General features: G+C 48.5%; 3 protein-coding genes across 15 annotated transcripts in view; 1 reads left to right on the top strand and 2 right to left on the bottom strand.

Annotated features, from left to right (window-relative positions):
* WDR53 (WD repeat domain 53) overlaps positions 1 to 27,574 on the top strand; it is a 58,993-nt gene extending 31,419 nt beyond the window's left edge. Inside the window, exons 1-3 of one of the 8 annotated variants that reach the window (XM_062611230.1) lie at positions 21,973 to 22,048; positions 23,568 to 24,059; positions 26,283 to 27,574. In XM_062611230.1, coding sequence (XP_062467214.1) covers positions 23,583 to 24,059; positions 26,283 to 26,870 — 1,065 coding nt within the window. In that variant the 5' untranslated portion in view covers positions 21,973 to 22,048; positions 23,568 to 23,582 and the 3' untranslated portion in view covers positions 26,871 to 27,574. Of the gene's footprint in view, positions 1 to 21,972; positions 22,049 to 22,259; positions 22,391 to 22,534; positions 22,632 to 23,567; positions 24,102 to 24,123; positions 24,510 to 26,282 lie in introns of those variants that run through there. The other 7 variants (XM_062611237.1, XM_062611228.1, XM_062611231.1 and 4 more) reach the window with 7 other exon arrangements.
* Positions 1,520 to 9,177, bottom strand: NRROS (negative regulator of reactive oxygen species). Of its 6 annotated transcripts, XM_062611206.1 has the most exons (6): positions 8,399 to 9,177; positions 8,106 to 8,241; positions 6,374 to 6,535; positions 5,527 to 5,687; positions 4,827 to 4,950; positions 1,520 to 4,577 (listed from the first exon to the last, which is right to left on the bottom strand). In XM_062611206.1, the coding sequence occupies exons 3-6, from the start codon at positions 6,407 to 6,409 to the stop codon at positions 2,610 to 2,612; spliced, it is 2,289 nt and encodes a 762-aa protein (XP_062467190.1). In that variant the 5' UTR covers positions 6,410 to 6,535; positions 8,106 to 8,241; positions 8,399 to 9,177; the 3' UTR covers positions 1,520 to 2,609. The 6 variants fall into 6 exon arrangements, with proteins under 6 accessions (XP_062467190.1, XP_062467192.1, XP_062467191.1 ...); XM_062611208.1 differs by having other exon boundaries at positions 5,459 to 5,640; positions 8,106 to 9,177; XM_062611207.1 differs by having other exon boundaries at positions 5,527 to 5,640; positions 8,106 to 9,177.
* Positions 16,588 to 21,833, bottom strand: FBXO45 (F-box protein 45). The gene is made up of 3 exons (XM_062611238.1): positions 21,530 to 21,833; positions 21,020 to 21,376; positions 16,588 to 19,106 (listed from the first exon to the last, which is right to left on the bottom strand). Exons 1-3 carry the CDS (start codon positions 21,803 to 21,805, stop codon positions 18,921 to 18,923), a joined length of 819 nt encoding a protein of 272 aa, XP_062467222.1. The 5' UTR covers positions 21,806 to 21,833; the 3' UTR covers positions 16,588 to 18,920.
* Positions 27,575 to 27,615: the final 41 nt, after the last annotated feature.

The following is a 27,615-nucleotide window of genomic DNA, read 5'->3' as shown; positions in this document are numbered from 1 at the left end:
AGAAAACAAATTCAGCTACAGAAGATTTCATTTCATGATGGGCACTAGAAGCCTGTCCCATCATTTCAGGGGCAGTATTACACCATTCAGGAGCAGTAGCAAAACCCCTGAATTTTACCATGAAGCTTAGGTTCTATGGCTCATTGCTGAATAACTTAAAGCAACAAAACCAATTTCCTCAGAGTTGATCTGTAAAGAGAGCAATATCAATTCATGGCTGGGTCTTGGGGGTCATTTTTGGTTTTGTTTTTCACTGTATTCAGGAGGTACAAGTCACTCAGAATAATTAACAGCATGTTGAAACTTGAATTATCTCTTCTGAGAAAATTTGTTTTCTCACTCAGGGATCATAGCAGTGTCAGCAAGACAGAGGCTTTCTTACGAAGAACACATTAACCTTTCTGACAAGTCATTGCTGCAGCAATCAGCAATACTTTTCTGGAGTGTTTCTGACCCTATCCAGCCTCAGGTATTTCATCAGCAATTTTGATATGTCAGGTGTTTAAACAACAAGAGAACAAGCAACCTGAGTGATTTGTATTTCTCAACTCTTTTGGTTTTCCTTCTAGCTACTGTTGGAGTGTCCTGAAGACATCTACTGCTTTCAGTTCAGCCCAAGCGACCCAAATGTCATTGTGGGTGGCTGCATCAATGGACAGGTGTTCATTCTCTGCCTGTGAATAAAACTGGATATTCCTGTATATTTCCTTACATTATTAAAATAAGGGTGAAGAGCTGTACTCAGCATCCCTAGTAACGCTTACTGACACAGTCTCAGAAATTCTCTGATCCTGCACTGAAGTTAGGCCTGGATACTCCACAGCTGAGCCATTACTGTACGGTCATTCTTTGTAGTACTGGAACATACGTCAAGCTGTAGAGACTCTCCTTTTTGTAGGTGTCGAGACAAGTTTAGCCTTTTACTGATAGCATCAGACTGAAGTGGCAACACTTTGAGGACTTCAATATTTTAAAGACTTCCTAAGTTCTAGTGTAGAGAGTGAATTTCTTATTTTTCCCAATCCTCCATGAACTGTGTATCCCGACTCAAACCAGTAGATAATCCTTGCAGTGAGAGACTAGAAAGGATAAGAAACCTGATGAGTTCATTAAATAAACCCATTATCACACTATATTTGCTACCTCATTATTCCATCTTAATAGCTTTACTGCATCTTCTGCAGACTGGAAAAGGCCCTACAGTGCCATGAGCATAAAGCCACTCCAGGTCCCAGCAGGGCTTTTGAGTTAACACAAACCACCACCACTTCTCATTTCCACCCACAGTAACTCTCCGAGGAACAAAGCAGCACTTCCCCAGGTAGTGCTGCTGCTATAAGAGTGCGGGTACTGCTGTGAGCAGGGCTGGGTGGAGAAACCCCAACCACCGCTGGAGCCACCAGCCCATGGGAGCAGGAAGTAGGGCATATGCAACAGGGAGAAAGGCTTTCTCTTGTTTCATCTCCTTTGCATCTGTTTAATCAAGCAGTTACTGGAGAAAAAGAAATCTGCAACAAAATACTGCAAGTGATTTAACTTACTCTACTGTCTTTTGATCAGTATTTTACACTGTTGCAGCTTGGCCTATTTTTAATGGGCTTTTCTAACTGGAATTGTGACTTAACCAAGCAACACACCCCAAAACACATCTTTCAGCCCTGCTGACAACACCTGTCTTATCGGCACACACACTGGGGTGACCCAGGGCTGCCTGTGTGCTTGCTGGAGCTGTGGCCACAGAACCCTTCTCTGTAGCGCCCTGGTGGTGCAGCTCCAGCCCAGAGCAATTCATGGAGGCTGTTTGCAGACCTGGAGGATGTTTTGCAATAGGGAGCTGGCTACTGGGGTGAATAAATAAAACAAACAGCCTGAGGGAGGGTGGGGGAACATGTTTGGGGGAAACTGTCCATGCCACTTTGCCCAAGAGGTGTTTGGTGTCATGTCTGCTCAACTTGATAGGCTGAGAGAGCTGGGCTTGTTCAGCCTGGAGAAGAGAGGGCTCCAGGGAGACCTTAGAGCAGCTCCCAGTGCCTAAAGGGACCAACAAGAAATCTGAAGAGGGACTTATTTACTTGGGCCTGTAGTGATAGGACAAGGGGGAATGGCTTTAAACTGACAAGAAGGGAGATTTAGTTTAGATTCTAGGAAGAAATTCTTCCCTGTGAGGGTGGTGAGACACTGGCACAGGCTGCCCAGAGAAGCTGTGGCTGCCCCATCCCTGGCAGTGTTCAAGGCCAGGCTGGACAGGGCTTGGAGCAACCTGGTCTAGTGGAAGGTGTCCCTGCCCATGGCAGGGGGTTGGAACTGGAGGAGCTTTAAGGTCCTTTCCAACCCAAACAATTTGATTCTCTGATTCTGACTCTTGCCAACATCAGCTGATGGTTGGAGAATGTTCAGCATGGCCTCAGGCTGCATCACCAGACATGGCCCCACACCCTTCAGGTACCCTTACGGAATCCGTAGCAGGAACAGTAGTTCTCCCTGCACCCCTGGATGCTCCATCCATCATGACTCCAACTCACCCACCTTGGAGGGGCTACTGCCTGCAATCCTGACAACTCACTTGCATGCAGCATTCCTGAGCCCTTCCTCCTCCTACTCCTCAGCCATCAGCAAGAGCTGGACACCCCGCACCGAGTTTTAACCATTTTCAGCAGCTTTGGCTTGAGTGTGAGGAAGACGATGGCAAAGGCCACCAGGAGCGTCAGGCAGGTGGGCAGGGCCAGCACCAGGTAGAGCAGAGCCAGATCAGCCGTCTGCCAACGGCAGCTCCGCAGGACGGGCTCGGGCAGTGCCCTGGGGCTCAGCGTGCGGGAGGCATAGCTGCAGGTCACCTCTTGCCCGTCAGGGACACACAAGCCCTCGACCCGCTGCAGGGAGTCCCACCAGCCCAGCGTGCAGCAGTTGTAGGGGTTCTGGCTGAGGTAGACCTCCCGCAGGCTCTTCCCCAGTGGTGCCTGCACCATGTCCTTTGGCAGAGCCGGGAGGTAGTTGTTCCGCAGGTTCAGGCTGCGCAGTTTCAGGGCACCCAGTGAGGTGGGGAAGGCAGTCAAGGAATTCCCCGAAAGGTCCAAGTGCACAAGGCTGCTAAAGGCAGAGAAGTCCACAGTGGTAGAGGAGAGACTGGTGTTCCTCAGAGACAACACCTGCAGTGTCAGAGCAAGGTCCTGCAGCCACCCCAGCTCCCCGGACAGTACCTGATGGTTGTCGGAGAGGTCCAAATGCATCAGCAGTGTTCCCTGGAAGGGGTGACCACCTAGTCCCCTCAGACCACAGCCAGCCAAGGAGAGATGAGTCAAGGTCTTGACACCCCTGATGTCCACACAGGGGGGACTCTTTGCCTCACCTGCAACAACAGGCTGGGGACAGAGTTCAACCTGGTTGTGGCTGAGGTCCACAGTAGTGATCTTTCTGGTGTAGGTGAAAACCCCAGGAGGAAGCGTCCGCAGCTTGTTGGTGCTGAGGTTGAAGAGCTGCAGGTTGGGCAGGACATCCCTGGCACCCACCTCCACCCCCAGCTCCACCAGCCTGTTCTGGCTGAGGTCCAGCTCTGTCAGCATGGGTAAAGGGTCCCTCTCAGACAGGTGAAACATCTCCAGGCAGTTCTGGTTGAGCTTCAGGTGGGTCAGGGAAGGCATCTGGGCCAGGAAACCCTCTGGCAGGTACCAGAGCTGATTCCAGCTCATGTCTAGAAGGCGCAGGGAGGAGAGGTTGCTGTGGCAGATCTCATCCCAGAGGCTGACCGTTGTGATGTTGGTGGAGTTGCCATCAACGAGCAGGAACTGTACTGTAACATCTGCCAGGGATGTGCCATTGGGAAGACGTTGGTAGAAGCTCATCTCATTGTCCTTCAGCAGCAAGGAGTGCAGCTTGCTTTGCCACGGCAACACAGGGAAGAAGAGGAGGTGGTTGTGGGATAGGTCCAGCACCTCCAGCTCAAAAAGGTCATCACTTTCCAGGGCCAGAAACCACTCAATGACATTGTTGCTGACATTGAGCACCCTGAGCTGGGTCAGCCCAAACTCTACTACACACGGGAGGTAGTTGTAAGCTACATTGAGCTTCTGCAGCCGCTGCAGCCCTGTGAAAGCTTCATCAATCTCAAAGATGTAGTTCTTCTCCAGGTTCAGCTCCAACAGCTGTGTCAGGTTCGTGAAGATGGATGAGTCCAACCTCATGATGATGTTCCTGGCCACTGACAAGGACTCCAGGGAAGACAGGTTGCAGACCAAAACTGATACCATGTCCTCAGTGAGGTGGTTTCCAGATAGATCCAGCATCCTCAAAGCTGGCAGAGCAGAAAAAGCAGCTGCTGTCAGTGAGTAGTTGGTGAAGAGAAGGTTGTCTGCCAAGGAGAGCACATGGAGGCCTTGGCTGCTGAGGAAGGCACCAGGCTCAATGAGCTCCAGCCGGTTCTTGGTCAAGCTGAGACACCGCAGCTGGTGGTACAAGAGCAGAGACTCATTGCCCAGAACCTGAATAGTGTTGTCATCAAGCAACAGCTCCTCGGTATCGCCTTGAACATCTCCTGGGACAGAGCTGAGCCATCTTCCAGTGCAGTCCATGGTGCTCTGCACCTAAAGCATGAAGTGGATATGTAATGCCACCCTCGGAGGCAGGAGGTGGAGAGAAATGGGGAGGGAGAAGTCTGGGGAGCAGAGCGAGGATGGAGGAGGTGGTTCTATGCTTAGAGGCTTGGCACCCAGTCCAGTCCTTCACTAAGCTAGTAGCTGGGAGGAGAAGGACTGAAGATGCTGAGGTGTCTGGGATTTTTCAGGGCAAGACCAAGCAATTGGAAGCATGAGGGTTTGCAAGGGTGGACTTACAAGCTTGCAGCTGCCAGAAGATGTTGCCCAGGCTGTGACTGCCCTGCTTCCCCATCCCAATGCCAGGAGGACCAGAAGCAGGAAGAGACCAGGGAGTGGGGCCTCCATGTCAGCAGCAGCACGCCTGCAGAGATGGAGACAGAAGTGAAAAGGTAAAAAACTGCTCATCCCAAAAAGCGTAGGTTTTCCAGGGAGTCCACCATGGCAGTGGTGATCCTTGTGCACAGCAGGCCTCCTGCCCATGGCTGCTGCCTGCAAGCACACACCTCCCAGCATTGCCCCAGGAGCACTCAGAGGCAATGGGCTCCCAACAGGCCATATTGGTGGCAACCATGAGCTGCCCATGGAGAAGTAGTGAGGAACCCCAGCACTGAGCCCACCCACGCCATCAGGAGCCCTTGGAGGGTCCACCCAGGAGAGCTTGAAGGGCAGGAGAAAAGAAGGGATGGGGACTGGGCTGGCAGCACACATGGGAAAGACACCATTGTCACTGCACAGCTGTTCACAAACACCACTGAGCTGCAACCCTTGAGAAGAGGCTTTCCCCCATGCCAGTGCTTGTGTCTTCTGCCTCTGGTGTCAAATGCTCTCCCAGGGGACACCAGCCCAGCCACCACAAGTCCCTTCAGCACCTGCCCCTGCTGGAGGTTCTCTCCTGGGGAAGCAGAGGGTCTCCAGCACAAGGTGCCCTGTTACTAACTTGGTGGAACCGGAGTTGACAGCATTTGCATCTGGGGAAAAGATGAACTTCAGGCAAATGAGCAGCAGGTTCTCAGCAAGGACTTGGCAAGTGGTGTCTTCATAACTGCCAGTGCTTGAAGAAGAAACAGGGTTATTTTTGGCAGCCCAGGTCAAAGCCTCCTAACAGAGAGGGAGCAGGGAACATATACTGGGTTGTCTCCTTCCTTGGGCCAGCCTAAAGCGATAAGCTGGTGTTTTAATATGTCAAAACAGCATTCATTATTCTGGTGGGGATGGAGAGGAAGCCGCCTTCCCCAGGCTGGAGCTGATGCTCAGCAGCTTGCACCCTCCCAAGCCCTTGGTCTCCAGCAGCACCTTGCACCAGACACAGCGGCAGGAGACCCTGCTTTGTCCTCACTGCAACCAAAACAATGAGGACTTTGGCTCTAGCTGCCCTTCAGCCCCTGAACCCCTCCATGGAAGCTCACATGTTCCTTCACCCAGCTCAGCCTCTTTGCCACCTAGCACTGGCCTCCCCCAACACCAGAAGACCTTTTCTTCTCCCACACTCCTCCCTGGGGCTGCCAGGATGCTGCTCGCCCAGCCAGGACAGTGACAGCAGCACCAGCAGGAAACCCCAGCCCTACAGAGAAGCCCACATGTGAGAGGACTGGGAGCACCTGAGGTGCTCTCCATGTGCACACCAGCACCGGCCCACACAGCCACAGCTCTTGGGAGCGTGGGCATCAGTGATGCATGGCCACCACAGATGCATGGCCACCACATTCAAGGCGGCAAGGGGAGCTCCCTAAACCCCCCCCGGCAGGGCTTTCCCCTGGTAAAGGTATCAGGGGGCAGTTACTCACTGCGTGGTGTAGCACACAGCGTTGGCCCCAACTCATCCTGCAGCCGGTGGCCTCTCTGGTGTGCTCTTGGGGCCAAGGGTAGGTGCAACCTGCTGGGTTTTCTCTCCCACTCGCGTTCTCACTTAGTGCTAATATAGCCTTTGCGGAAGGAGCCAACGGAAACTGCAGTCACATGGAGGCAGAGAGCGTGGCCAGGCACTCTGCTTACTGATCTCAGCACTTACAACCCGGGTCATGCACTCGCACACAGCTCCCCAGCAAGGAGGAACCGTGGGGGCCGAGCAGGCAGGGAGGGAGATGTGAGGGGAACCAGCCCTTGTCAAAGGCCGTGTAGCTCCTGGCTGTTCCAGGAACAAACCAGCACTGGGGCCAGCCCTTGCACCAAGACTCCTCTGTGCAGTCCTAGCAGTGAAATACTGCAGGTTTCAGGCAGCAGTTAGTGACCAGGGAGATGGGGGGTTCCTGCCTGCAGAGCTATGCCATCGACCCTTCTGGCGCTGGAGAAAAGCCACCAGCTGGGCGGTACTCCCCCACATGGCAACTATTCCCGTGGTGTCCCCTGCTTGCCTCTGGCACGCAGCACAGGGGCTTCAACAGGAGCCAAGGGATGTCCTTTCCTCATGGAAAGAGGGAGGTACTGTTATTTCCCATTGCATTCCAAAACGAGATTGAACATGTCCCCAGAAGTGGAGTCCCCACTTTGGGACACCAGTGCCCAGCCCAGGTGAGGTTTGGGGTGCTCAGATCCCACTGTCTACGCACCTTTGGGTCACCTGGGGCTGCTCGAGATTTCAGCAAACCCAGCACTCAGGGTGCAAGTCAGACACATCCAGATACAGAGACCTCCCAAGTGCCAGTCCCTCTGTGAGTCAGCGTAAATGGCTTTTCCTACAACTGCCAAGGCAGAGCCAGACAAAAATCCACATTTCAAGGCAATATGAACAGGGAGGCCCCATTCCTATTCATCCCCATCCATCCCTGCTCTCTGTCTCCCACCGCATGTCTCCTCCCAGGGTCCTCATGCACACCCAAATCCCCAGCAAGCCCATTTGCCAAGGGGAAAAACAGTTTTCCTGGATTTACCTAGCTGGGAAAGGGTTCAAAACTACAGAGAAAGGATTGAGCCCTGTAACATGGACCCTGCCTGGTAGGATCAGCAGGTACTGCCATGAATGTCTGTGCTGCACACCCAGTAGGACCTTCTGCAGCAGCTGGGAGATCAACAGTGTTATTGTGGCACACCAAGCATCCCACCAAGGGACATCCCAGCCTGGCCAGATCGAGTGGCCCCCAAACTCCTGCAGCCAGCACAAATGATGAGGGAGGGATTTTTTTTCTGCCTTTTTTACCCTAAATTTCATTTCTTCTCTGTAAAGATCCTGAGCTCTCCCATGTCACTCACAGAAAAGCCCTGTGGTTTCATTTCCTCCATTTTCAAGGAAGTTTGAAGTGTAAAAATCAAGAAGGAAAAGACAGAAGCACTCCTCATCCAAGTGAACCAGAGCAGATGGCAGAAGCTCTGCAACAGGGCAAAATTCCCATGATGTTGCTCAAGGTCACACAAAGAGCTGAGACCAGCCAATGATTACAAACCCACTCCTCATCCCCAGATCCCTGCCACAAGCCCAATCCACACTAAAACCACTCATTTGATGCTCAGAGACACAGGAGCTGCCAAAGGTTCACTCCAGGGCTGGAAAGTCCTGGAGCTGTAAACCTTGAGCATTCTCACCTGTGGTAATATTCTGCCCTTGGGTGATCTGGAAGCTCAGAGGTGACCTTCTGATGAGATTTCCTTCATATGGTGCCACCAAACAAGGTGATGTCCCAAAGGTCAATCCATCTTCTTCCCTGTAGCCCAGGAGGGGCTGGGAGAGGAAACAATGTATGTCATCCCCTTCTTCATCCCCAGATCATAACTTTGACTGACCAAACCCAAGCCAGTGAACCCCCCTTTCCCCAGCAGTGAAGGTGCTCACTGACAGGGCACTATGGGATGGAAGAGCCCCCACAGCACCCAGCCACCCTGTCCTCCACAGAAAGCAGCCACACACCAGAGCTGGTCCTGCAGAGCAGCCACCAGTTCTGCACTGGGGCATCTGTCAACAGTGCTGCATTTCACACTTTCCCCACATCCTGCAGCCATGTGGCTTTGAAAATATCCCAACACTGCTGCTTGCTCCCCTCCTCTCCCTCTCGAGCAGCATCATGCCCCCAGCCCAGCCCTCCTGGCAAGAAGTGGATGTGTGCTTTGAGGGGGTTTTATTTATTTTATAACATCAGCGCAGTAAAGGGATAGGGATCGAGCTGCCAGCAGCTGCTCTTCTGATCAGCTCTTCAGGAACAGCTCAGCAACACAGGTGGATTACACTGAAGAAAATTCAGCTGCTTCAAGCAGCGTCCACATGTAAAACAGAAATTCCTGCAGCTGCAGGATAGGACTGGGAATCCCCATACAACTTTCCACCCACCGAGCTTCCTCCATTCCTCCCACCTCTTCCTTCCTCCAAATCATCTTTTCCCCTTAACAACCTTCAAATTGCCAAGCACAAACCAAGAGAAAAGTTGCAACATGAGGGCAGCCTCTTGGTCAACCTCAGGCTGCTGCACCAGAACCCCATGGGAAAGGGGAAACTGCAACAGAAAAGAGCAACCCCAACACCACACCTTAGCATGCCCCTTGTTTTCCTGCAAGAAATGTGATTTCTTCCAAAGTGGAATCACCAAGAGAAGGGTCATTCACAGCCCACACCACAGCAGGACCACAGCCTCGGATGGGTCAGGGCAAAGCAAATCAGAAAGGTTTCTCCCACTGCGATGGAGAACTGAAGAGAATTAAGCAAGTCATTCTGCAAGGGATGATGGTGCAAAGCATCCCCGCAAAGCCTCTGGTTCCACTCAGCCTCCAGCATTTTGCCTGACAAGGAGAGGATGCAGAGCACCCCTGCAATGATGGGAAGATGAACCAGCTGCTCCAGGAAACAAGCCTGGGAGGGCTTCAGCAAATAGCTATGGAAACAGTCACAATCACCTAACATCACAATCCCCAGGCTCATGGGAAACTGCAAACAGAAAATATTAGGTAGGCTCGAGCAACTGACTCTGTCACAGCAGCATCTCACTTGCTGGACCTCCTCAGAAAGAGAGGAGTGGTCACAGGGTGAAGACCAACATTTCCCTCCAGCCATTTATTCCCAGGCACTGTGGTCAGTGATGACTCTGAAAATTAAAGAAAATCCAACTTTTATCTTTAAATCCCACACCAAATTTCCATTTGCTGCTTGGCTGAAGCATGCACAAGCAGTGCAAACATATCAAGAAGTTACTTAATTTAATCACCTGCTCTGGGAAGCTGGTCTACCATATCTCAGAAGCTGCTGGTAGCAGCAGTTGCCTCTAATTTAAGATGAACTGTGAACATAAAAAAGAAAACAGATTGTACATTACATGGCCAAAAGGGAAAAGCTAAAATGGGCAACTTAAAGTTAAGCTACAGCTTTTGAAGTTCATCTGGCTAAATTTCTCAACACTGCACCATTTATCACCAGGGGATAACTAAGGATGTCCCCTTCCAGGATGGTACAGATGCATTCATGTACATGAGCATGGCATCTCTGCAGCCCAGTGCTGCAGTTTAACTGGAGCTCTGCAAGAAGCACAGCTTCCCTTAGGTGTGTTTCTTGCAGGGGAAACCAAGAGACAAAAATCAGCAATTTATAATCAGCTTCAAAATCTTCTTGCTTCCTCGCCCCCCCCCCCCCCCCCCAGCCAAACAACCTGTGTGCTTGTTTACCTTACCATGCTGTCTTCTTCCAAGGAAGCACATGCTAGTGCTGACATTCAGCCACCAAACTACAGCTTTCAGGCTCTGGTTTAGCAGCAGCTCATGTGCCTGGAACCCCTTGTAGCAAGAGCATCCTCCTCTGGGTCAATTCCACCCCCCACACTCCTGCTCCCTTTCCATCAGTAGCCCATGTTCCTGGCATGGTCTCGCTCCACAATTACCCATTTATCCACAGCCAAGCTCACCTTCACTCCTCAATTTTCAGCCACCAGGAGTCCATTAGTTCTTGCCAGGTGTTCTGGTGGAAAGAGGGTCTTCAAAGCAGCCTTCAGAATTAATTCTGTGTTTTTCTGAGCAAAGCTTGCTCACTTGCCTTTGCAGCAACGCACTGGTTTGGTTGCTGACACCTGCAGACATCGGGGCTGCATGAGTTCAGGGAGGAGGGGAAGGAAATAACCCCACCAGACTGAACATGTGCAGTGAGCCTACATGGACCCAGGTGAGCATCCAGCACCATGGAAAACTGCATCTTTGGGCTTGAAGGACATTTGATTGAGGATGTAGACACCAACAAGGAGCTCCTCTAATTTCATAGAGGATCCCTTTGACCTTTTAGTCTCCAGAAGATGCAAGTACCCTCTATGAGACTCAGAAGGTGTCAGAAATAGGTCTTAGTAGAAAGCAAGAAACACGTTTCTGAGAGCACAGGCCATTCGGGAAGGGAAGAGGGGAGCTGGTCAGCGGCTCAGCCGCAGCCACTTCCTGGACCTCAGTGCTGGGGGGTGAGGCTGCACCCTGGTTCTGCTCCCGCAGGCAGGTCCAGCACAAGCAGCTCCATCCCTGCGGTCGCCGCTCTTCCTTCTCCCACAGCTGCCAGCGTGCGCGATGTAAATGAGGAGGAAGCGGGCTGCAGAAGGGAGAGCCGCAGAAGTGAGCTCATTTCCCTCTGCTCGCCCGCACACGCGGCCGAGCCCACCCTGCGGCCAGGCCCCTGCCGCTTATCCCAGCCTTCACCCATCCGCCTTTCTCAGGCTGGGGGTTTGAGGTCTGCGCAAGGGATCCACCCCCACGGCAGAGCAAACCTCCTCCTCCGAGAGCGGCAGAGCATTCAGATGGTCAGGTCTTGAGAGCAGGTTACACTGCAGAACACATCAGATACTGCAGTAGCAGCGACTGGTATTTCTTTAGCAACTGGAAGCCAAGTGCATCCATTCCCTTACAAGACACTACTGGAAATCCAGACGCTGTAGAGAACTGCTTGCAATGCATCTGCAGAAATGCCTGAAGCCAGAGAAAACAACTTTCCTCCTAGATCTCCAGGGCTGGAAAGCTCCACAATCAGGTTGCTTACAGCTGAAGTTTGGCTTTTGGTGGAGGCCAGACCCAAAAGCGTTGCCCAAGTTTTCCACCGCAGGGTTCCCAGATAAATTTACCTTGGTTTTGTACTGTACAATAAAATAAACCGTATACACCAGCATTTTCACCAGTTTTTAGCATAGCAAGGGCCACAAAGATGCTCTGAGGGCTGGAGCACCTCTGCTATGGAGACAGGCTGAGAGAGCTGGGCTTGTTCAGCCTGGAGAAGAGAAGGCTCCAGGGAGACCTTAGAGCAGCTTCCAGTACCTAAAGGGACCAACAAGAAATCTGGAGAGGAGCCTGTAGTAACAGGAGAAGGGGGAATGGCTTTAAACTGACAGACAGAAGATTCCAATTAGATATGAGGAAGAAATTCTTCCCTGTGAGGGTGGTGAGGCACTGGCACAGGTTGCCCAGAGAAGCTGTGGCTGCCCTATCCCTGGCAGCGTTCAAGGCCAGGTTGGACAGGGCTTGGAGCAACCTGGTCTAGTGGAAGCTGTCCCTGCCCATGGCAGGGGGTTGGAACTGGAGGAGCTTTAAGGTCCTTTCCAACCCAAATCAGCCTATGACTCTGTGAAAACTGTCAGAGCTGGGGGCTGCAAGCCACCAAAAGGAGAAGGCATGGACAAGTCACTGCTGTGACATCATTCAGTAATGCAAACCATGGCAAGAAAAACTACTCCCATCTGTAGTCACATGTACTCCCTTCCTGCTGCTGTTCTACTTAAGAGAAGTGAGTAATTCTGTCATTAATGTGAAGGGAAGTGAAACTATCTCAGCTCCTTACAGAGCTAAGTGTATCCCACCCAGCTTTCCCCTCTGGCCAGGAGGGCAAGCATCCCTGCTACATGGCACTCTCTCACATACAACTCTTCTCAAGGTGGACTACAATCAGGGCTGGGAGCAAGCCAAAGCATTCACACTCCAAAGTCTTCCTTTCCCATGTCTTCAGCCATGCAGCTCAGCATCCTTCCTTTCTAGCATGATCCCACATGATAGCATGGGACAAGCGACATAGAAAAGCCAGTCTGCAGGGTTCAGGATTGGAGCATCCTCGTACACTTAGGGTGTATTCCTTGGTCTCCTGTGAGAAAACAGAAAATATTGCCAACATCCTGCAGAAGGGCTGAGGTGCCCTATGTCAGATAGAATACAGCCCGAGCAAAAAGTTCTCAGTCATCTGAGCACAAAAAAAAAACCCACCTCCACAACCAAAATTAGAAAAGCCAACAAAAAAAAAACAAAAATGATTTGTTAGTGGCAGACAGAGCCTGGAAAGCTTTAACCATGGCAGTATTCGGAATATTGCACAGAAAGCAATTTGGTGAACATCCATTTCCATACTGGCAGGTTTGTCCAGCACTTCATAGTTATCAAGTCACATATTTAAGCTGGTGGAGCATACTCTTTTAAATTACTATTTAAAAGTGACTGGATATGGCTTACTTCTCCTGAGCACAGGATGTTAAGGAAACAAAACTTTATACCGTGGTTTAATAACTCACTTGTGGGCTTTTAGTCTCTAATCACTGAAATTTTTCTTCAGTTGAAGCTGCAACAAGTAATTTGTTACCTGTAAACAAGTACCATGGAGGGGGTTGTTTTTTTTTGATGGAGAACAGACCATATCCCACTTACTTTGGGATTGAACACATTACTGAGCTACAGAGAGTCTAAGGAAAGTCATACTCACAGCACATGCTCACCTACATGAGCTGAAAGAAGGTCTGTGCTTCCTGTTTTTGATCAGGTTTTGTCTTGCCTCAATCTTCAACTTACCTGCTGCAAACCGAAGCTGATGGACTGCTTTAAACAAAGGCATCAGGAACAAAGGATGCCAGCATGTCTTGCTGCAGATACATTACCAAGCTTGAATGCTTGCATTTTGTAGCTGTAGCCTACACGCTGTTGCCAGCCAGCTGTTCTGACATCTGTCCCTGGCTTCGGAGCATGCCTCTAAATATGCACTGTACAAGTGAGAGCACATTCACAGCCTGAAGTCAGAAGTTCAAGAAAGGACAATAAAATTTAAAATAATTAAAAACGACTTTGCAAAATACACAGTGAAACAATTCGGGGTGATAGTGCCCATCCTGAGCAGTAAAACACTGTAGATATATAAAGGTTGCATGTCCCAGGATGGCCACTCATTTACACACAGCAACACTCCTGCTGTCTCTGGATATAACTACCGAGGTTTAAGCTGCAGAAACTGGGAGCTCACAAAAGGGTCAGGCACTACACAAAGACAAGAACAGGCGAAGTTACACTGTCAAACTCACCCCCATTCAAACATCGCCAGCAGGTTTTAGGATTAAGACAACAGAATAACTCAAGCAAACATGAAACAACTCCAGCAAACTCACGGCACATGTGCAAGCACAGACATGGAAGAAAAGACACCCTTGGCTCTTGAGCTTGTGAAATTGCAGAAGAATAAACATCACTTGTAATATACAGTGAGATTTATTTTAAAATCTTTTTCCAGTGATTTGGTTTTTTTTTCCACAACTGCAATGGATTTATTTTTTTTTAAATGTTTCTAATAGTTTTTGATAATATCACTGTTTCCTGGTCATAAATGCCTGAGAGGAAGAAAAGCAAGTCTGGGAAGAAGCAGACCTTGGAACAGCAAGTGAGAATTTGCTTGAGCCTCTCAAAACCCTTTCTACCTTTTAAGATGATCTCTGAGTCACAGCTGTTTGCTGTCATTGCCACCTGAAATGCAAAGTTTTGCTCAGCCTAAATTCAGGATCAAGGTTCAAATGAAGCAGGATATTTTAAAAATTCTATGCCCATTATCCACCTCTCAGCAATCCTCTGTTTTGTTCAGGATTGTTTAGTTTGGTTTATGGAAGAGGACAGGAAACGACGGGGAAGGTTCCACATTAAACATTTACTTCGCTCCGCACTTCGGAAATTCAAAGCCTGGGTTCCCACAGCGCTGTTAACTTTGCCCTCTCGTGGAGAGGTGTGAGAATTCATTCACAAGACCCACAACGCATCACACATGTACAGCATCACACAGCAGCGTGAAAGAAGCTGCTTGAAGTATAAACTAGAAGGCTCAGCACCACTGCAGGAAAAGGCTTCTGTATACATTTACCACTTAACTGATTGTCAACTGAATTATTCCTTAGCATGAGGTCGGCTACTATCAGAGCAATGTGTTGCACACCTAACCATTCACGTGTATGTGGAAAGGATCCTAGAGCAGATTTCAGTAATGCCAGTTTCTGGCTACAGATGTCACCAAGTTGTCTTTATTGTGCAAGAACCAAGCACTGCTCTGGAGAATGGCAGCACATACAGCACTTATAGCTGTGTTCCTGCCAGCACCCAGAGCTATTTATATCATGTAAAGATTTAGCTAGAACTGAAATACCAGCATTGAAATACACGGCTTCAGGAATCGCTGAGGGCTGGTTACCTCTCAAATACTGATCAAACTATTATCGGGTCAAGCATTATTTTAATTGATCATCCCAGTGAAAATGGAAGATAATAAAATAGAGAGAGCCATCTGGAAAACACCTCCATGTGTTAAGGAAATTCAAAAATGTGGATCATTGGTAACCAGAGAGAAAAGCTAGTATGTTCCAGTTTGCTATTGGATTCAGAGGCAGGCAGAGTACAGCCACATCAGAGGCAGCAGAATTTCAGCCCACAAGATCAAGGCCATCTGCTCCTGGCTAGTTTTGTAAACTGAAACACAGCCAAAAGTAACAAAACCAAATGGTGCTTGCTAGTAGAAGGCACATGCAGGACTCCCAGAAATGTGCACTCTCCATTGCACTGTAAGTGGAGAAAAGAACCCACTTTCAAGAAAATATCCTTACCAGGGTCAGTTTTCCATGTTATCTTAGAATCATAGAACCACAGAATAGTTAGGGTTGGAAAGGACCTTAAGATCATCTAGTTCCAACCCCCCTGCAATGGGCAGGGACACCTCACACTAAACCACGTCACCCGAGGCTCCATTCAGCCTGGCCTTGAACACCACCATGGATGGAGCATTCACGATTTCCTTGGGCAACCCATTCCAGTGTCTCACCACCCTTAAAGAACTTCTTCCTTGTATCTAATCTGAACTTTATGCATTAAGTTTATTCCATCAACTCCTCTGTCCTCTTATGGACAAAGAAGTCATGCAACTTCTGACTTCAGGCGAAAACAAGCCACCACCAAACCAAGAACAAACTCTGTCCCATACTGAGCTCTTCTCTTCCCAACACATAGAAACATGATCAGATCAGATGACCAACTGTTAAGCTCCCAACGGATTTCACAGCACACTTAAACTACAGAAATTCTGAGCTTTATTAAAAAGATAGACAAAATGCTCACTTACCAAAAGATTCTGGATGTCCTGCAGATTCTGAAGCCAGCATCTGTGAATCTGACTGATTTCTGTTATGGGAGCCATGAACTCCTGACCAAAGCAGTTAAATCACTAATCAGGGTAGGGAAAACACTTCAAACAGCTTTTAGCTGGCTTTGAAGCACCTCGGGCTAGAAAAAGTGATTCTGCATTTTTGGCAGGACAGCATCAAACCTCTTTGCTGCTGAAGAAGCTCACAGAGGTGTTAGAATAAATCCTTGATGCAGAGAGTTTGAACAAGTGTCTCTGAGCTCACAACCACAACACAGTCTCCTACTTCTTCCTAAAATCCCCTACTTCTCCCTAAAAGCACCACAAAAATATTGAACTTCCCTACAGAAAGCTAGAGAAACAGAGAGAAGCCGAGAAGCTGACCTGGGAAGGAAGCACCTTGCAGCAGTGAGCACAACACCCTGATTTCAATCAAGACCTCCAGCAGTCAGGAAAGCCTTTTCCCATTCTGTCCATCTGCGAACATCCCTGTTTTGGAAGATGTCATTTCCCAAGCACAGCAATTAGACCTCTGAGTTTTCCAGTCCTTGTTAACCACTCATCAGATTGTCTTTTTCAAGCAGCCATGCAGCACATCACACAGTCCCAACAACTCCATCTTCCTGGTGCACCAAACTGCTACTCCATTTTTCCTACCACCACACCATGGATGTCATTACAGCAATCCACACCGACATAACCTTCTGAATTACAGCAGGGTTTATTTTGATGTTTTGTACAGCCAGCATTGGTCTCCAGGAATAAGTTATGATCTTATATAAGTGAGTCCCCCCAAACCCACCCTTAAGGAATGTTCAACGTTAAGCATTTCTAATTTAGAGGGAAGTTATTTATAGGGCAAGATGCAGTCTGAAGAATGGAAATCAATCTTAATTTGTGAATAAAACTCCTTGGAAGTTCTCAGGGTTTACTTGCATCTAATTGGATTCATGAACAAGCACAGAGATCGCATCTTTCAGGACTGCACTGACAATACATTCATCTGAGGGACAACTTAATTTTCTGAAAATGGGCAGGCCTCTGTTTCCTTTTTTTTGCCTACTTTGTGCCCCAGGATTCTGTTATGCAGGTACCTACTTTACAGTCCAGTACAATGAATGCTTGTAACGGATCTGCCCAAAAGGTACTCATATGCCTGTGCCACATCATTTTTTCGGTTGTTCTCAGCACCACTTGAAACATTATTTCCCACTGCATATTTTGTTTCTTTAACACAGCCAAGAGGAACAGACCTAGATATCGCTTTTAAGCAATAAACAACACAAGAAACAAATAAATACTTTTAAACCCTTTCAAATGGGAATGACATACATAGTCTATTCCAGTGCAGAACTTGGTTATCTACCAGGTAAAAAGCACTTCAAGGATAGCTCGTCAGGAGTAGAACAGGAGCCTCACTCCTCTGCTTCCACCACTCTCTTCACATGACTCGAGTAATGGCAGGGGGAAGGTGGGGGGTGGGGAACGAGCAACAGCCTAAGAGGAATTCCTCTCTCTTCCATGCTCAGAGAATTGCCAGTGTCTGCTATAAAGCAATTCACATTCTCTTGCACAAATAAAGCAAGAAGAGGTTGCATAAACAATTCCTTCTCCCTCTCTGAAAAGCATGCCCAACTCCGAGATAGTTCAGACAGCTCTGGGAAACACCAAGTCACGAGCCAGCCAGACCTTTCAAACTCAGAGGAGAGTGGTGGCACCAGAAAGTCCTTCCACACTGCACCCCTCAGCTTCATAGCCACTGCGACCTGTATATACCAACACACAGAGGGGTTTGTACCTGGCTTTTAGAAAACCAGTGCAAGTGAAAAGTCCAGACACTGAACCTGATCCAGAATCCCGATCAGAGGGTTGGTGAGGGGTCTACTCGTCCTGACTAAAAACGGGCAGGTGGATACTTGGGTACTGAGGGATTTTATTTCATTTAAGAAAAGTTCAGCTGAAGTGAAAAGCCTTATAAAGCCATTTAAGCTGAAAACAAGGTCTGGATTCAGAAACTGATTGCTCCTTACTCATTGTTTTGAAACATTTCACAACAGTGATTACAAAGTGTAAGAATGCTTTTAGAAGTTATTATTGATGTGAAAGGATGACAAGCTCACCGTTGTGTTGTGGCTTCTTTTCCTAAAGGGGACCACAAATTTCGGCGAAAGGAACCTAGTGGAGAAAACGTTTTGTGTTTTCTACAGAGAACAAAACTGTTGCTAAAGCTGTGGAAACTGACATGGAAAATGACCCAGTGTAGCACGGTACTCCACAAGAGCATCTCAAAATGCTTTACAATACAACAAAAGAAGTACACTTCCATGAATGCTATATACCTGTCCGAGGTATATTTTCTGATGCCACATAGTGGGGGGGTTTCCCTTTAAGAAATTATATCCCAGTTAGAATAAAACAAACCCTTTCTTTGAACTGTTCTTTTCAATGTGTTCTATATATACAACCCTTAAAATACACTTAAAAATAGCTGCACACATTTTGTATCATTATACTAGAGAAGGACAGTCCTGACAGACCATGCTTCTCAGTATGTTAAAAACTGTAAATAAAACCCAACCAGACTTGCTCTCCTCTAGTACCCACACTGGCCCAAAGGAGGGGAGGGGAGGGAAGGAACAAGCAGTTTTAAAATGGGAGTCTTTCACAAAACACGCTACTTACAAATCTCAGGTTAATTTCCTCAAACAGTTTTGTATCAAATCCTGTCTTAAACACGTAAGGTCACGCACTGCCATCTTAGCAATGAAATCTGTTGAAAAATGCATGTGTGAGCTTCCCACTAAACCAACTGCAACCCTGAGGATTTTTCTGGCCTGGTAGAGAGAGGAAATGGAACACAATTCCTGAAGTATGGCTGGTCCTCCATTTCAAAACTCCATGTGATCCCCTCGATGGTTCTTGGACACACACCCACACTTTTTTGGTTTTCCTTTAATACATGTTTCCCTCTAACCAACATGCAGATTTCTCCTCCCAGTCATCCACGTCTCAATGTCCCAACAAAACAATCCACATCATCCATCCAGAGGTTTTCCCAGGTAGACCAAAGTCACTTCTGTGTTACCATACACAGCAGACACTGCTGGATACAAACAAACTTTTGGCAGTCCTCTGAAGGCTACTCCCAAGAACTCATAGCCCCTCTCAAATGCTAATGTTTTGTCTTCCATGTCCAGGATAACTCGGATCCTTTCACCTATCTGGAAAAAGAGATAGAAGGGGAGGAATTAAAACATAGAGTCAGCATATTCAAGTATAGGCACAAAAGTAAAGCATAGGCCACGTACAACACAACAGGTAATTATAAAGCAAGGCTTTCCTGTTTCTCATGATTGCATTATTTTTAGGACAGGAATTTCTCCATTTTGCTCAAATGCCCTAGGATCCCAAGTACCTCTGCTGCCCTTTTCCAGCAGGCAGCCTGTATGTAGGCACCAACCTACATGATAGTAAACGTAACCCTTCTAGTATGAACCGTGTGAGAGCACCCAGAGTGAGTATACTACATGTCATGTGCTTTAGAATGCTGCAGAGGTTTGGAAACCTTGCAATGGCCTCCAAGTTACTTGAACTCTGGATTTAACTGTTGCTATAGCCAAGCAATTGCTCCATGAAGAGCAATTTTAAAGACAATGAACTTGTTTTACACAGGTGACATATATGAAACATACCAGAATACACTACTATGCAGGTGCTTGTCACCTTGCCAAGGCAGCAGAACATATATACATACACACAAGTGAAACCAACACTGAAAACAGCAAAAGACTCAGATCTAGGCATGCACAACAGTCCCTGCATTTATCTAGTACACACTATTTTAGGCATAAACAGAAGTCCCAGACACCAGCAGCAAGCACAGCAGGACACCACACAAACTTCTGTTCCTCACCAGCCAGCCCCAATGCTGGGGATTTCTTCCAGCCAACACATTTTTCTTCTAACCAACACTAACAAACTCCTTTGAGTATGTTTTCTATGAGCACATCCCTGCACATGTCTTCATAACAAAAACTCCAAAGGATCACCAATTTTGAGAGAAAGCAGCAACTATGTTCACCCTTGAGTTCCCGCAGAAGCTGGGGACTCTTGGCTTCAAAACCTTTCCTCACCCTTTTGTTGCAGAAAGACCTAGACAAGTACAGCAGAAAGCAAACACGAAGGAGCAAGTCTGTAAAGTGCCTACCCAGTTTGCACGCTAGGAACATGCAAGTGGAAAGAGATCTAAACCTCTTTCATTACACTAATTTTAGATATTATTCCCCAAACAGCAGGTATAGCCTTCAGACAGAATTAACTGCTTGACAGTGAACTCTTACATGAAATTTAGAAACATCAGATACAAGTTACTCCACAGATCTTCACCCAAATTGAAACATTAGGCAATACTCATACAAAGCCACAGCATTATGAGATAGAAATTATAATACATGCAGCTCAAGTTGGTAATTGAGGAAATCCAGCAGTCAAAAAGTAGTTGTCAGCAGCCAGAACAAAGATAACACTTCTACAGGAACAGAAACGTGGAACGGCACTTGCTATTTAACAACCTGAAATTATCTGAACATCATATCCCAGCATCCTAGGCAAGCGATGTCACCTATGGGAATGCTGCCAGCGAGCAAACAAGCAACATTCAAGTCAGCACTGCTGCGGGTTTTTGCAGGAAGACTCTCACCTAAGCACTACCCTCTGCTCACACTGCCATACAACAAAGGGATAAAATACCACAGACGTTCACCTTGTTGTGGGGCAAGTCATTACTTCGGAAGACTACAACAGCTTTACCAGCTTTTATTTCAAAAAGCAACATGGTGACTAAGTAGACACTCACAGTATGTGCCTCACACTCAGTACCTGAGACAGAAGTTCAGAAGCAGACGGTCAGGTGTACTGAACACCATATACAGGTGTAGTCTGAGCAAGCAGTAAAGGAAGGGGGAAAGGCCTTGCAAGGCAGAATCATTTGCCCTTCTATAGGAAAGGTGAAGAAACCCTTAAGTGGGTATTTGGCACCAGTTCAATAGACAGCCAGGACATGGGAGGGAGGAGGTTCCTGGCAAGCCACAGTGAGACACGGTAGAGTTTCCAGCCCATGCCAAGCCCTGCTCACCTGGTATTTGGGTGCGTTATTGCACTGGGGGAAACTGCCATTCACCTCTCCATTATGCAGCAAGTTATTGTCCACCAGGTTCCAGCCCCAACTCTGGTCATCGCTCCCCAGCAGGGCCACGTAACCCTGGCACTGCATGGCCGCCCGCTTCGTGGCGATGCCAATGACGGCCACGGTGCCCAGTGGGCCTTCCCACCACACCTCCCAGGCGTGGCGGCCCTCACTGAAGCCGATCTTGGTCCGCGCCCCATCCGTGCTCTGGGCGATGGGGTTGCGGTGCAGCGTGAAACCATTCTTCTTGATGTAGACATTCCGTGAGCAGTCGTTGGTGCTGAAGGCGTGGTGGAAGGCACGGACCTAGGAGAGAACAAGAAGGAAGGCAGCAAGGGAGATAAAATCCCGTCATGTGTTTCAGGGCCCCCGCTTGGTTTCCAGTGACGGGTGGGCCAGGCGGCCAGGGCGGCATCCCCGTGGGGCCGGAGAGGGGTGCCCCCGAGGGGCCGGCCTCACCTTGCCCTTGTAGGTGGGCACGTTGCAGAGGATGTCGGTGCGCAGGGCCTCCTCCGCCAAGCAGCGGGCCGCCAAGCTGCGCCACACCTCGCTGTTCTCGTCGCCGTGCAGGACGCGGTGCCACAGCTTACAGACCAGCGCGCAACTCCTCAGCTCGCGCAGCTCCAGGTACGAGAACACCAGCTCCAGCACACGCCCCGGCAACCGCCAGCCCGGCCCTCCCGCCGCTGCCGCCGCCCCTCCGCTGCCGCCGCCGCCGCCGGGGCCCGCCGCCATCGCCACCGTGCCCGTTCCCGAGCTCCCCGCGGGCGGCGAGCCGGGACGCGGGGACCGCGCTGCCCCTCCCCTGGCGGGTGACAGCGGTGGCGGCGGGCCCCGGCCCGGGGGCGCTCCCCGCCCGAGGCCCTCACAGCGAGGGGGCGCGCGCGCCCGGCGCCGCCATCACCGCCGCGGGCACCCCGCCCCGCCCTGCCCCGCCCTCCGCGCATGCGCGGGCCGCGAGCGGCCGGCGGAGGGGAGGTGAGGCGAGGCGAGGCGAGGCGGCGCGCGGGGTGCTGGGGGGCCCGGCGGGGCGGGGCGGGCTCGGCTTCACACCCGCCCGCCCCACGGCTGCCGGGGTCCGGTGCGGGGCCGGGCCGGGCCTTGGAGGGCAGGGACGCGGCGACCTCCGGGCCTGGAACAGTCGCCAGAGCTGCGTGCGCTCCCCCGAGGAGCTGGCGTCCCGGCGCGGCGCGGCGCGGCTGTCTTCCTGGGTCCCGTGGTTCGGGCCTACCGGTGTGAGGGGATGCGGGGCGAAAGAAGTTACCTCCGTTCCCGGCGTGCGAGAGAGCGGCCGGTGCGAGTGTGCGACCCGAGTTGCTGGTAGGGTGTCCGGCGCTTTCTGTAGTTTACTTAATAGGTGCGACTGAAGTTTTCCTGGTGGAGTGGGTGAATTCTAGCTGCGGTTGAGATTGACAAAAAACACAGGCAAAAAGCACGGTAAAAATAAGTAAATAAATCTTTTATTGCCTAGCAGTGCAGTGAAACCGTTGATACCGAGGCAGTGCTGTGGTCGCCAAAGCTGCTTCAGGGACAGCCATAGCTGTCCCGCAAACCTGTCTTGGTATTAGCTCTCCTTTTCCCCCACTCCAAAGCTTGTTTTGCTTTTGTGTCCCTTGGGATTTTTCCCCCAGTTACTTTTTTGCTGATTCGGTGCCCTGAACAGCCCTGTCACATGGGGTGCTGTGGGTGGTTTTGCCGAGGAAAGGACCCTGTGAGTGGTAAACTCGATGGTTGTGCTTTGAGACCCAGTTAAATGTGTTGCAAACCTGGTCACTTCCTGCCTCAAACCGGTAATGCTTTTTTAAAAAGATGACATTGTTGAGCTGTTTATGCTTTGGTGTTTACCAGTCACAAGAAAATTACCTTTACTTTGGGAACACAGAGTACACGATTTAAAATATATTCACGCAAATGTATGCTTTAAACTGTAATTAAGGCAGCTACTTTATCCCACTCACACCAGTAGGGGTTTCTTTCTTCAGGTATTGTGAGGCTGCTTTACAAACCGATGTTAGGTACCGACTACCCAGCACCTCCACAGCTGGGTGAAAGACAGATGTTTGCATGTGCTCTCACACAGGCTGGAGCAATGTGACTCCTCTGCAGACTGACTTTACCAGTTTTCGGTCTTCCCCATGCTCCTTTCCAGTACCTCCCATTAGGACCTGTGCTGCCTGTTTTGTTAAGTGTGCTATGTCCCTGTGTGCTGAGGAAGCGGCTTTCACGTAGGCAGCCACGTCAGAGAAGATCTGCTCCCTGTACTGCACAGGTACGTGTGCAAGCACCACCATCATTCCAAGCTGGTATTGCTGATGTTGGTGCTGTTTAAGCAACACTTGGGTACTGGTCGTAAAGATGCCTGTTTTAATTGGACACTAGAGTTTCAAGTAGTTTACATTATAGTCCATGGGATGATCTTGTTGCTTTGATAAACTTTCTCCTGTAGTGAGGCCAACACCATCTGAATTCAGGGTTTTTTGTATGTTTCTTGTTTCAGAGGTGTCCCTGAAACATGGCAGTCAAATGGATTGGTGGGCATTCATCTTCTATATTGTGCTTGAACGTAAACTCGGAAGGTCTGGTGGCTTCAGGCGCAGAGAGAGGCGAGCTAACGCTCTGGGATGGGGGAGGCACTCCAGCAGGACAGCTCCAGCTACCAGAGGTAGATGACGTGACCTCCGTGGTGTTCTCTCCCTGCTGTCCCACCAGGCTGTACACTTCCCATGGAGAAACTATCAGTTTGCTGGATGTCCGATCCCTCAAGGAGCCCGTTGAACGCTTCCATGTGAATGAGGAGGAGATCAACTGCCTCTCAGTAAATGAGACTGACAGTTTCTTGGCTGCAGCAGATGACTCAGGGGCAATAAAAGTTATGGACTTGGAAAACAAGAAAGTCACCCGGACCTTGAGACACTCAAACATCTGTTCCTCTGTTGCCTTTCGACCTCAGAGGCCTCAAAGCCTTGTTTCCTGTGGACTGGACATGCAGGTGATTTGCATACAAGTAGATGGTTATTAGAGAAGCAAAATGGTAACTATTCACATGTGCAGTGAGGCACCAACAGACTTTCGCCCAGAGTGAGAGTATGTAGCCTGCAGTCACCAGAAAGTCCCGTAAACATGCTAACATAGTTTTCGTGGAGAAACTAAGTGTTGAGATTGTTTGTGCCATTTTCTACTCAGGAGTTCTTCTCTCTGTTTTTTATCTTCTTTAATATTTACAATCTAAAAGTGAGCAGGGGGTGAGGAAAATCAGAATATGGTCCAAAGCATGCTCATGCCACATTAGCTCCCTGTTGGACTGACCAAAATCAGAAGCTGTCCCTAGCAATCAGTTATGGCTGCAGATGAAAGGCAGATGATCATTAGGAAAAGGCAAAATGCTTGAAGCATACAGAAAGCTAGCAAGAACACAGGTAGATAAATATCTGTCCAAGTGGTATGTATCATGTCAGGACAAGTCATTTTTATAACTTATCCTTTGTTCTGATTAACCTCTTGGAAGCATTAAATATTCTTTACCTTTTATGCATCTCTATCCTCATTAAGAGGAAATTTGTCCTTTGCACACCATTTTGCATGAAGGTTTTGTTTTTTCCAGAAGTTCCTTGGAAGCAGGAACAATGCTGTGAGGACAGAAAATACTTAATTTGCAGAAAACTTGTTAGCGCAGTGCTATCTGCTATGAAAATGGGATTATTTGCCTTAAACATTAGGACCCAGCCTCTCTGCTTTACTGTGCTACACACAGTCATTATGGGAAGTTTTGCCATTCATCAGATCAAAATAGTTTTAATGTAGTGGCAACAGCACTCAACTAAATCAGAAAAGTGCCGGGAACCAACGTATTTTGAATGTCTTAGGTGTGATTTGGATTCCAGAAACACAGAAGCAGTGTGTAACTCTTTTATGGCCCAAATTTAAAGACTCCTGTACTTTCTCCTGGAGTTTACTAGTGGACGAATATTTTTATTAATAACAAAGTTTTGATTAAAAAAAATAAAACAGCACACCAGTACTTCGTTAGACTGACTTGTGCTTTCATATCTGTTGACCTTGAAACTGCTCATAATCAATTCAGATCTTAGCATTGAGAGAATTATTTTTAACTGGCACAGTATAAATCCGTAGTCACTGAAATGCTCAGTGAGACACAGGATTCGTTTGGAGGCACAGTTGTTCCATGAGGGACTTGGAGGGGGTTGGGATTTTAAAAGCAAGTCTAAAGCACAACCCCCTCCCCTCTCATCAGGAAAAGAATGCCCTACCTCAATATGGGCATAGCACAAACCAGATCTATTCATTGAATATAAAAAAAAACAACAACCCAAAGATGTCTGTTTAAAAATGCAGGCCTGAACTACTGTTTGCCTTTGGCTGTACCATTTATCAAGCGCATTCGCGGAAGTGATTATTTTAGGACAAGTAGGTGGCAAAGGGAAAACTAAAATTCAGATCTTTCTTAACTGCTAGCGTTTCTGCATCTCTCCTTTTAAATAATTGATAGGGAATATATTATGATTGCTACTGCTGAGATGAATGCAAAAACATTTAGAACAGCTCTTTCATCCATTCTGTGGTCTGAGTCATTGACCCTGCTGAGTAGGGCGGTATGAGGGTTTGGAAAGCATGCTGTCAAGATCAGCCAGATTTATCAGGTAAAGTTCACCCACTCCTCACAACACATCTTTCATCCCTTACACTCGTGCATGGTCTTTGCTCTGCTAAAGCAAGAATCACAGACTGGTTTGGGTTGGAAAGGACCTTAAAGATCATCCAGTTCCAGCCCCCTGACAACTTCCACTAGACCAGGTTGCTCCAAGCCCTGTCCAACATGACCATGAACACTGCCAGGGATGGGGCAGCAACAGCTTCTCTGGGCAACCTGTGCCAGGGCCTCACCACCCTCACAGGGAAAAATTTCTGCCTAATGTCAAGTCTAAATCTCCTCTCTGTTGGCTCAAAGCTATTCCCCCTTGTCCTGTTACCACATTCCTGTGTCAAAAGTTTGTCCAGATTTCTTGTCAGCCCCTTGAGGCACTGGGAGCTTCTCTAAGACTCTTATCCAGGCTGAACAAGCCCTCCTCTCTCAGCCTGTCTCCACAGGAGAGGTGATCCAGCATGAAGCCTGGTGGTTTAGTTTTACAGTTAGTGAAAGATCTGATCTTATGTAAAATGGATAAATTACTGATTCATACTTTTTTTTTCCAAGGTTATGCTGTGGAACCTGCAGAAAGCTCGCCCCTTGTGGACCACAAACCTGCAGGAGTGTGAAGCACAGGAGAAAAGTCCACAGTCAGCTGGCCAGTTCTTCAACCCGCCGCTTGCACATTCCCTGTCTGTTGCATCCTGTGGCAACCTCTTTGGCTGCGGAGCTCAAGACGGTAAAGTCAGAATATTTAGAGTCACTGGTGTCAAGTTTGAATGTGAGCTGGAGTTTCAAGGTCACAGCTTGGGAGTATCGCAGGTCCTCTTTATGCCAGGAGCATACTGGTTGCTGACTGGAGGAAATGATGGGAAAGTCTTGCTTTGGGATGTCAACAGTGACATTGGAAAGCAGCTGAAAAGTCCGGCAAAATCGCTGCAGAGGAGGAAGGCCCATGCACCTGCTTCCACCAGAAAAGATGGGAAGCTCAACAAAGTGACTTCAAATGAACATACTAGAGTTTTACCAAAGGTAACCATTGAGCATGGAGAGAAGGTGAACTGGATCACTTGTGCAGAGATCAAAGGGTCCAAAAGGGTATTAGTTGCTGATCAGAGTAGTTCTGTATCTATGTATCCATTGCCAGAACACTAGACACTGAGATGTTTAAAGACATTTCAGGGCCAAAGCCACTTCTCAAGAGTGTTTGAAAGGAGTCCAGTTACACGTTCTGACAGTGAACTGAACAGTAAAACCTGCCACATCCTTCAGAAGGGGAAGGGATTTGCTGTGTACTCACACAAGTACTCGTTACGTAACTGGCTTCACACAATGTTTTACAGCAACTGTTGGTATTCACTGCAGCTGTTTTTTACAGGGTTGGCAGTTTTCTTCTTGAATTTAGGTAAAACAGGTTTCAGTATATTTAGAGGTAATGCTAGTTCATGACTAAGCTGACATAATTAAGGTTGGAGGAAGAAATTCACACTAATGGGGATGCCCACAATGCTGAATGATGCTGAGCAGTAATAAAGATGCCACTGACTGAACCACTTGCACCTTGAACTATTGCAATGCTTTACATTACTCTCCCCTGCTAAACTGTGTCATGGCTTAAGTGGAAATACATTTTTCATTGGTCAGCAGCTGTGTATAAGACTAGAGAAGCATCAACTAATGAGTAATCTATTTAGTTTAACTGTCATTGCCAGTTGTTTTTTTTTTTTCACACTGCAGTAAGCAAAGGAGCAGGGGAAATGTTAACATCTGTTTATGGGGTCAGCTGTCTTATGCATTTAATTGTCTATCCCAGGGAAGAATAACTATTACACTTGTCTTAATAAATGCTTTCTCTCTCATTGCTCTCTTGTGCTTATACTCACTGTAATATTGCCAGACT

The sequence above is a fragment of the Pezoporus occidentalis genome, unplaced genomic scaffold (genome assembly GCF_034315485.1).
Source record: "Pezoporus occidentalis ecotype Australia unplaced genomic scaffold, CSIRO_AGI_Poc_V1 ctg151, whole genome shotgun sequence".
NCBI lineage: Eukaryota > Metazoa > Chordata > Aves > Psittaciformes > Psittacidae > Pezoporus > Pezoporus occidentalis.
This window is presented reverse-complemented; position numbering and strand designations above follow the sequence as displayed.